This window comes from Raphanus sativus, unplaced genomic scaffold (assembly GCF_000801105.2).
Source record: "Raphanus sativus cultivar WK10039 unplaced genomic scaffold, ASM80110v3 Scaffold2105, whole genome shotgun sequence".
In the NCBI taxonomy this organism is placed as follows: domain Eukaryota; kingdom Viridiplantae; phylum Streptophyta; class Magnoliopsida; order Brassicales; family Brassicaceae; genus Raphanus; species Raphanus sativus.
The window spans coordinates 4,804-14,463 of NW_026617414.1; the positions used below are offsets into that span (position 1 = coordinate 4,804).

At 32.3% G+C, this 9,660-nt stretch overlaps 2 protein-coding genes across 2 annotated transcripts; both read right to left on the bottom strand.

The window, feature by feature from the left end:
• Positions 1-728: 728 nt before the first annotated feature.
• Positions 729-2,193, bottom strand: LOC108832094 (probable zinc transporter 12). Its single transcript, XM_018605581.2, has 3 exons — positions 1,512-2,193; positions 1,192-1,341; positions 729-1,105 (listed from the first exon to the last, which is right to left on the bottom strand). Exons 1-3 carry the CDS (start codon positions 2,106-2,108, stop codon positions 800-802), a joined length of 1,053 nt encoding a protein of 350 aa, XP_018461083.1. The 5' UTR covers positions 2,109-2,193; the 3' UTR covers positions 729-799.
• A 799-nt stretch (positions 2,194-2,992) lies between these two features.
• On the bottom strand, positions 2,993-3,602 carry LOC130505217 (uncharacterized). Its single transcript, XM_056999825.1, has one exon. It carries the CDS (start codon positions 3,543-3,545, stop codon positions 3,237-3,239), a length of 309 nt encoding a protein of 102 aa, XP_056855805.1. The 5' UTR covers positions 3,546-3,602; the 3' UTR covers positions 2,993-3,236.
• Between the last annotated feature and the right edge of the window lie 6,058 nt (positions 3,603-9,660).

The window sequence follows — 9,660 nt, forward strand, 5'->3', positions numbered from 1 at the left end:
GAGATGCTTTTGATGGGTTATTCCATGGATATCCATCCCCATTTTCCTTTTTTCGAAGTGTTGCCTTTTGATTATGCTTTGCTGCTTCTGATCATGCCCCTCATTTCTTTGCTTCATAATGAAGCCACTCAAGGATTTTTTTTACCCACCCAGGTTCGAAGGTATGTCTCTACTACTACACATGCACACACAAGTAAGTATGTAACATATTCGTAGTTTTCATATGCGGTGAGTACTAGAATTATTTTTCCCTTAAAAGATAAAAGAATCCAGACTTTATATTTGACTGAAGATGATTCATCTGTAGAGTGATAATAAATGTGAAAGTGGAAGAATTGGAATAAAAAAAAACTGATGATGGCATATCCGATTTGAAGGGTTATTCCACGAATATCCAGAAGATGAAAACGGATCGTTTCAACAAGAACGTGATCACTTAATTTTATGATTTTATGATTTTATGATGAGCCAAAGTTGTTCGTATCATTTGACTCATTACTCCATATCTCACTCTTGCTTCTTGTTTTGCAGGTTGTAGAGTGATTTGCTTTGTCTTCCATTTAGTTGCTGCTCATGTTTCCTTGCATTCTACGTCATGAGCCATCATAGGCTTAGGCTTCTAGATTTACATTCTATTTCTCATACCCATTCAAGAGATTTCCATCAAGAACTGATAACATCTTGTTAGAAATTGATTGATATATCATTATATTAAAATCTGAGACGACAAAATGTAATTGATTATCTCTAAAAATGCTCAAGAAACTAAAACATGTGTAATTTGCAAGCCCAAGTAACTTCAAGCCCAAACAGCTAGAAGAGACATTAAACCAGCACCAAGAATAAGAGAAAAGCTACAAGCTAATTGTATCTTCATACTACTCTGAGCTTTGTGGTTCATGAAAAGTGGAGCTACCAAATCAACAAGGGACATGTAAATCAAGATTCCAGCCGCTGCAGCATTAAGAAAACCTGATACTTTTAGTGCCATTGGGCTATTCTCGTTGTAAATCTCTGCCACTCCAATACCAATTCCGATCCCTGCTGGTGCCGTGAGTGAGAAGAACAACACCATAATCCAAATTTTCTTAATTTCAAACTTTGCCTACACAAAAAAAAACGTAAGTTGTTTATTTAATTATCAGTCTGGTGATAGAATCATAAATAGGAGAGACTAGGTTTTAAGATTACCTCAGAGATGCAACCACCAAGACCAAAACCTTCAAACAGTTGATGGAAAGTTATTGCAGCCAAGAGAGGCTTTATTGTGCTTACACTCGGAGATACTCCCAGAGATATTCCTATTATCACTGAGTGAACAACAATCCCCAATTCCAGTACCTAACACCATAAGAAAAATAAAGAACATGGGATCAATACTAATTAGCAAGTCTTTATTAAAAAAAGTAGTAATTAGCAAGTGTGTTTATCTAAAGAAAATAGTTTTATTCATAATCAAGAAATATTTAAAATTTTAACTAAATATATATGGGTTTTGTGATTTTACTTACTTGAGTTACAATCTTTTTCCTCAGATCATCTTGAGGGATGAGAAGAGAGCCATGAGAATGTCCTTGTGAGGCATGAGTATGAGCAGAACCAACATGCGAATGCTCTTCCTTATCACTCACCGGCAACGTCTTAGCCTCATTCTCCAAACGAGACCTGTTCAAGTACCCTGAAGCAAAAGACTCAATCAACATGGTCACAATCGCTGCAGCCATGGCTACCAAACCCGTCATAGGGAAATCACCCCATGATGACTCTTCTCCGAGGCATGGACTCGTGAGACTCTCGGTGGCATCTGGAAGAATGTGGACGAAACCGGTGGCTAAAATCACTCCGGCGGCGAATGCCTTGACGAACATGAAAAAGTTGCTCTCTGACTTGAGGCCGAAGATAGGTAAACAGACTCCTAATACTCCGGCTACTAAGATAGAGAAGAACGCTCCTATCTTGTACTTAAGAACCGTCGCCTTCTCCGCAGCAGAGCCTCCTCCGTTGGATCCACCACATTCGTTTTCTTCCTCCGTGGCTGAGATTATAAGAGGTAGAATAAACAAAAAGAAAACGAAAGCTGAGACTAGGGTTTTTTGGAAGCGACCCATCTTTGGCTTATGGTGCACGTTAGTGTTTCTTTTTTCACTTTTTGTGAGATTTGTAACAGTGAAAAACTCACGCTGCTTATATATATATAAGAATTTTGTTATAAACCTTAGGCCCTAAAGATGGAAACTTGTGTAATTCTTGAAGAGACTATGGTGACATTAACAGTAATGATGTTGTTTTAAAATTTTATTGTAAAATTTTTGTGTTGAGTTTAGAAGCTGTTTATGGGATATGACGACATATTTAGTTTATGTGTGTCGTTATTAGTTGCTGGTCAAAAAAGGATTAGAAATTAAGGCAGATTTGTATTTAATGCAAAATATTTTTAATAGCCTAATTGCGCAAAGGCTTGGACGATTTTTCTTAGGGTTTTTGGTTAAATCTTCTTCAGATTGTCGCATGAGAGACAATCATGCATGGAGCTCCGAGATATATAACTGGAGTCGAAAGTCGATTTAGCCGAAAGTCGCACTCTTCTTGATAATTTGATATAATCACGATCAAAGAGATCATCACATTCTGCCAAATTACTAGGATTCACATTGTTTTTGGCCAATTAACGTTGATTACAAATATAATGTATTTCAATTAAATTCATTCTTTCGTCTAAGTATTATAAGAAAGATACATCTTCTTTATATATAACACGATTCAGCTAGATAATCAGTTTAGTCTTTGATTACGATGATTCTGCTTCTGCAAGTTGAAGAATAATTTTCAAAGGGAATAGCAAAGGTTAATGTTTAGTTTAGATTTTACAATAACGAAACACCTTTTAATTCTGTCAGTTTGTACAAATACGTTGACTTTTCCTAGCTTGGCGTTTCGAGATTGCACTGATCAGCGACTTTTTTATTTATCGATATTATCGATCAAACCCATAAAGTATTTACTAATATCGTGTACACCACAAAACATGTCAAAATGAACATTTAACACCTCAAAACATGAATAAGCAAACTCACTGTATACTCTGCTTTTGCTCTGTTTCTTTCAAATATATGTATTTGTTTCGGAATTCTTTTAGTATATATACATAAAATACATACTAATTACAAAGGAAAAACGTATGCTTCAAACAAAATTTAAAGAAAAAAACAAAATAACTCTTTGTATATATATATATCTTACACTTTTCTGGAGAAGTAAAAAGGTGCAATCCTGAGAACAAGACCTGGGAAAACATCGTCAGGGTCGTGGATATGCGGGTTTCGCTCAACTATAAACGGGTCGCCACATTTATCGCCGATGGTATGAAGCGTTTCTCCTTCTCTGACGACGTAAATCTCCTCACAAGGTTTCTCTGAGAACTGAGACCCTCTGACCGAGTTGGAAGCGTTGTTTTCACGAACAGATAACAAAAGTATTAGAGACAACAACACAACAGCAGAACACCAAGCACTCATGTCTGAAGATGCTGTTCTTGAACCTCTCATGCCTTTCCACTAAAAAGCTCTTACGTTTTGGGAATGAATATTAAATTGGATTTGTATCTTAACATACGCTCGAGTGGGTATATTTATATTGGTGAGAGAGGTGAGGGTAATATCGTCTTTTCAGTTAGGGGGGTTTCTGTGTTGTGTTGTGTTGTGTTATGTTGGTTGGGTTAGAGACTTGGTCTTTTGGTGGTGCAGGCCAACGGCCGTGACACGTGAAGAAGACTTTATTTTTTAGCCACTTTCTCTAACTATTCATCTTAGTCATTATATATCCTTGTCACTGATTATTATATGAGTTTATTTTGTTTTGTTCTTGTAAGTAGTATAAATTTGTGTCCATATCAGCCAAACACTCTTTGTGAATATATTATTGCTAAAGATTATACGTATTGTGTAGTTTATTTAATTTTATGTTATCGTATTAGCAAGGAAAAATGGGGAATTGGGGTTTAAGACTTGAGAGAAACGTAGCCTTCCAAAGTAGCCGCCATTGAATGTCACATAAGTTATGCTATTACTTCCACAAAAGCCAACGCTCCAACTACCTTTTTGATTACTTAATCAACCTCAAGATAGTATGCATGACTTTCGAAATTACAAAATACTATATTCATTTAGAACAAGTGGTTCACCAGTGTTATCATTTATCAATATTCTGTTTTTTGTCAACGTATTTTCGACTCTATTATTCATATTTTGAATTTTTAAAAATTAACCAATTGTCATCTTATCGGTTGTCCTGGTCGCGTATATTCCAATCATAAAATTTAACGAAAGCAGATGAGTTAGAAATTTATATAATTAATCCAAGGTGTTCGACCATGTACTATGTTTAGTAAGTATATTAGATTTAAACTTATTATGAATCATTGAAGCGAGAGAGCAGCCTTATTTATACGTTATGATAGTTTGAAGAAAATGTATTTCTCCATTACGGCTATACATCGCATCTTATTGAATTTCCATATAATGATAAATGCGTTGCAAAGTCTCTTAATCTTCTAATCTTGACCCTTTCAGCAATAACGTAAGAAGTACGTTGTAAAAACCTTGCAAAATAAAAGTGAAAAGAAACGTCTAGCCAACACACATACACAGAGCAGATGGTGGATCTGATTCATCTAACAGATAACATATGTTTTAATCCAAAACAATAACAAAAAAATTACGAATGATGATAGAGACTATTAAACTCGATAACTGAAATAAAAATGCAATGAGGAAATATAATACTACCTCCGTTTCAATATAGTTGATGTTTTAGAAGGATAATTTTGTTTCAAATTAGATGATGTTTTGAGATTTTAAGGTTAACTTTAACTTTATTGGAAACTGTTAACCAATTAGATTTCATTGTTTTTTTTATTATTGGTTAATTGATTCTAAAGTAATTTTTTAAAATAATTTTTTTTAGAAAAATCTAGTTTTCTTAATCTTTGTGCACTAAGTCAAAACATCAAGTATTATGAAACAGAGGGAGTATCTATTTTAGGTTAGCATAAAAAGCATCTTGCTAGGGTGGCGTAAAACGGTGAAAGCACATAATATTTTTAGCAATAGTGTTAGGGAAAGTATGGCTGAGATTAGGAAAGCATTGACGATGAAAAATATGGGAATCTTTATCGTTAATGGCGTGCGGAAATTGAGTAATCCGATAGGACTCCTATCATAGGAGCGAGGACCAACGGTTAAAGACGAAATTTGACAAAGTCATATCGGTCGGTCCATAATCTACAAAAGCAGTCCCAATTCTATAGGCTTATATTTGCCACAACTAGTTGGAAAAATAAACCAAACCCGAAAATTCGAACCAAATCCGATCCGGTAAAAATAAATCTGAATCGATCTAAACCCAACATAAATATCGAATGTATCTTATTTTTTGGTATTTCGTGTTATAGGTATTATCCGAACCGAACTCAAATCTAAATGAATGTCCGATAGAATCTGAAACATTCAAAAGCTCAGAAAGATCTTATACCAAACATGATCTCAATTTCTAATACGTATTCAAAATATATTAAGATATATTGAACATCTAAAATACTTATCTATTGTATAAAGGTTGGTGGTTCTGTTACATGAAAGTTGATGGTTAAAGGTGGATGTTGAATTTTAAAATATTTAGATTTAGATTTTATTTTCATTAAACAATGTTTTTTATTTCATGATGTCGTGGTTTTCGTTTTATGATTTCATTTGTTTAGTTTTCTTTTTATCAATAATTATGTTTCCGTTTCGTTTGATTTTGAATGATCATGGTTGATGTTCTTTCTTAATTTTAGATTAGTTTTACTTATACTTTGGTTACAAAATGTACACATTAGGTATTTGAACCCAAATCAAACCAATTTATTTATGTTTTAGTTACAAAATATATATAAATCAGATATTTTAAAACCGAAGAATCGATTGGAATCGAATCCGAAAGTACATTGGGTTGTACCAGTTCTTTGAAGATTTACTAACCCGGCCCGAACTCGATAGAACCCGAACCGATCCCGAACCAAACTTTTAAATAATCCGAATGAAGCTGATTTTGATAAACCCAAAAAATCCAAAATCCAATTGAATAAAACCGAAATCCGATTGAGACTCTGAATGCCCAGACCTAGCCACAACGGCAGAAAATCTTCATTTTTATATAATATAAATAGAGTTATTCTTGGGTTCAGGTTCACCAACCAATAGAAACTTGTTATCTTAGACTGAGTATCTTTTAAAAAATGAAACAAAATAATTATCAAATTGCATTATGTTTTTAAAATAAATGTAAAATAAATAAAAATAGTAATTAACAAAAAACGAATTTTTGAAAAATAATTTTAAATTCGCCAGCAAAAAACTATACCCTAAACCCTAATCCTAATCCCTAAACCCTTGGATAACCCCTAAACCTTTGGATAAATCATAAATTCTAATTCATAAATATCAAACTCTAAATCATAAAAACACTGAATTTTTTAATTCTAAATCTTAAACCTTTAGATAAATTCTAAACCTTAAAATTTATATATAGTTTTTTTAAATACATTTATACAAGTACTATTACTTTTATTTATTTTTAATTTTTATTTTATTTTAAAACATAATATAACTTGACAATTATTTTATTTCCTTTTTCAAAAGATATTCAATCTAAAATAACTAATTCCTATTGGTTTGTGAACCTAAAGGTTCACCCTAGAGAGTGAACCCAAGAAAAAGTCATATAAATAAACATCCATTAACTGTTTCATACGCGCACATACATTGCCGCATGAAAACGTTATAAAAGTATCAATACTAGGGGTGGGCATTTCGGTTTAGTTTCGGGTTTGGTTTGGGTTCGGTTTGGTTTGGGTAATTTGGGTTTTATAAAACTCAAACCAATTAAAACCAAAGTAGCTTTGGTTTGGGTTCGGTTTGGGTTTAATTCAGTACGGTTCAGTTTGGTTTGGTTTAGATTTAGTTCGGTTTACATTATTATAGTCTAGTTCGGTTTGGTGTAGTTCGGGTTGATTATAAAATATGAAGGCACAGTTTTATACTTTTATTAAAAAATAATCAACTCATAAATGATAGAGTGAGAATATAAAAACTTATGCTACATGAATTTATATATAATAGTATTATTTGAATCGTATTTATAATTTTTTTTAAAGATATGGAAGTTATGAAAAGTGAAAAACGAAACTTTAACTAAAATTTACAATATGTTAATACATATATATATATCATATATATTTTTACTATATATATATTGGATTACAGGTTTGGTTCGGTTTGGTTCGGTTTAAACCTAAACCAAACCGTTCGGGTTGGATAGAACATGAACCAATTGGGTAGCACAAAGAGCACGGTTTGGTTTGGTTCAATTTAACTTCGGTTTGGTTGGTTCGGTTCGGTTCAGTTTGGGTTTTTTGCCCACCCCTATTCAATACCATACAATATTTAGATTTAAAATGGTTGTGGCTCTTTTTAAGAGTTGAAATTTTATAAATTTGCAACCACCCATTAACTGGCTTTCTTTTTGTACAATTTGGTGTTGGTGTTTTTTCTGTTTTTTAGATTGAGTATAGTTTTGGTCGTGAAAAGATAGTATAGATTGGGTCGACTAAGCTGCGGCAATACTGATACCTCTAGCTAAAGGTTAATACTTTCATAATATTTTTAGGAGACTGTCAGTATCAGTACATAAAGTCCGATGACCCATGGTGTTAAAAAAAAGGGTCTGATGACCTGCAAAACGATAATGGTATCTTGTTTTTCCATGTAAGCATGTCAAAAAGATTAATTGTCTGCGTAATACAACTAAAAGGTTTCAGTATGGCCAACTTCAAAAGATTAATAGTCTGCGTACTACGTTAAAAGGTTGCCGTGGATGGTTTTAGATTCGGTCGATTATATAAGATTATATATTACAATATGGGCAAATTAGATTTGATAAAAAAAAAATAGATTTGATAGATTCACACATGTTTTTTAATGCATCGCTATAATAACTTATAGATTCATAGTATTTTCTATAGCTTTTGTAATATATAAAGCATAATCGTGTGTGTTTGAGACTGAGTGGATGAGAGATAGTGGAGATAGACTCACATCAAAACATGTTTTGCATGACCAAATAGAAAGGGATTCTGGCCAAGTCTTCCTTTGGTGTTTGTCCAGGTGTTTGTAAATCTTTATAATAGTATGGTAGGGGATGAAAACTTCAAGAATTTAATTTAATATCACATACTCGATTTTCTTAATTATGCATACAGCCAGTTTCCAACTAATAGTGGTATATATAGTACTGTAGTTAGTCTTTCACTTACAAGTCAATAGGTATAACCAGGGTCGCATTTAGAGGTTAACTATAATTAGGCCTGGGCACGGATCGGATATTCGGGTTTTTGAAGGTATTTGTGATTTGCTTCGAATGTTACGGATATCTGATTTTTCGATTTGCTTTGCTTCGGAAAAATACGGATATTCGGAAAAACGGATATCCGGAAAATAAATAGATATTTGCGGATATTCGCGGATACTTACGGATCTCTCATTTGTTTTGATTAATACAAATAATCTTAAAAATTTGATACAAATTTGTTTTGTAAAATATATTTTTTGCATGATATAAAAGATAAAAATTAAAAAAAGCAATGAATCTTCATATTTTGTAAATTTTTAAACTTAGTTAAAATTATAATAACACAAAACTTAAAAAAAAATTATAATTATCGTAAATATTTTCTCTTCCTTTTATGTAATACTTTTATATAAGTAATAATATGAATAGAATCTATCAAATAATATATTAGAATAATAATTATATAATTTTATACATTTAAAACTTTAAATATAATCAAAATATACATGTATTTATATATTGACGGATCGGATCGGATATTCGCTTCCCAAAATTTTAATATTTGTGATTTGCTTCGATTTTGACGGATATTGAATTTTAGTATTTGCTTTGCTTCGAAAGCTTACGGATATTCGGAATTTTCGAATCGAATAGCAACGGATAACGAATCGAATCAAATTTAACGGATAAAATGCCCAGCCCTAACTATAATGGGAGCATAAACTAATGAAAATCAGATACTGGGTGCACTAAAGGTGTTTTCAAAATTATCTAGCTAAATTTATGTAATTTTTCCTTAGAAATTTTGAAAATACAAAAATGTTACACCCTCTCTAGCTTTGGCCCTGATTACAATTTACAAAACAACCATATTTCCATTTGCTATACTTTTTTCTGATATAAATTTATACCGAAATGCTCTCATTAATAAATAAACTTCTGTCTTGTTCGGTTACAAAACAAAACTGATGTCTTGTTAATTTTTTTTTTTTTGACATTACTGATGTCTTAAAATGTGCAGTTCAAGACCAACATGATCCAAGAGTTCACTTGAACCAGAAACAAATTCTCGGGTTTCCACACTTCAAAGATAGATAGAGCCCAAGATTGAATGATATTAAGTTAACCCATAAATCTTTTGCGGGCCATGCATATAATATTCCTTTTAGCCCATTATACGATTTAAAAAAGAGAAAAAAAAAACTTAATTGCAAGGTGAAGGATGAACATAAGAAACTAGCCACAGAATTATTTTTTTTGTGACGATAAGATTGA

Coding starts and splice junctions, on each gene's coding strand:
- LOC108832094 (XM_018605581.2), bottom strand. CDS start 2,108: ATGGGTCGCTTCCAAAAAACCCTAGTCTCAGCTTTCGTTTTCTTTTTG. Junction 1,342..1,511: donor GGAAAAAGATTGTAACTCAA/GTAAGTAAAATC, acceptor TTATGGTGTTAG/GTACTGGAATTGGGGATTGT. Junction 1,106..1,191: donor TTGGTGGTTGCATCTCTGAG/GTAATCTTAAAA, acceptor TTTTTTGTGTAG/GCAAAGTTTGAAATTAAGAA.
- LOC130505217 (XM_056999825.1), bottom strand. CDS start 3,545: ATGAGAGGTTCAAGAACAGCATCTTCAGACATGAGTGCTTGGTGTTCT.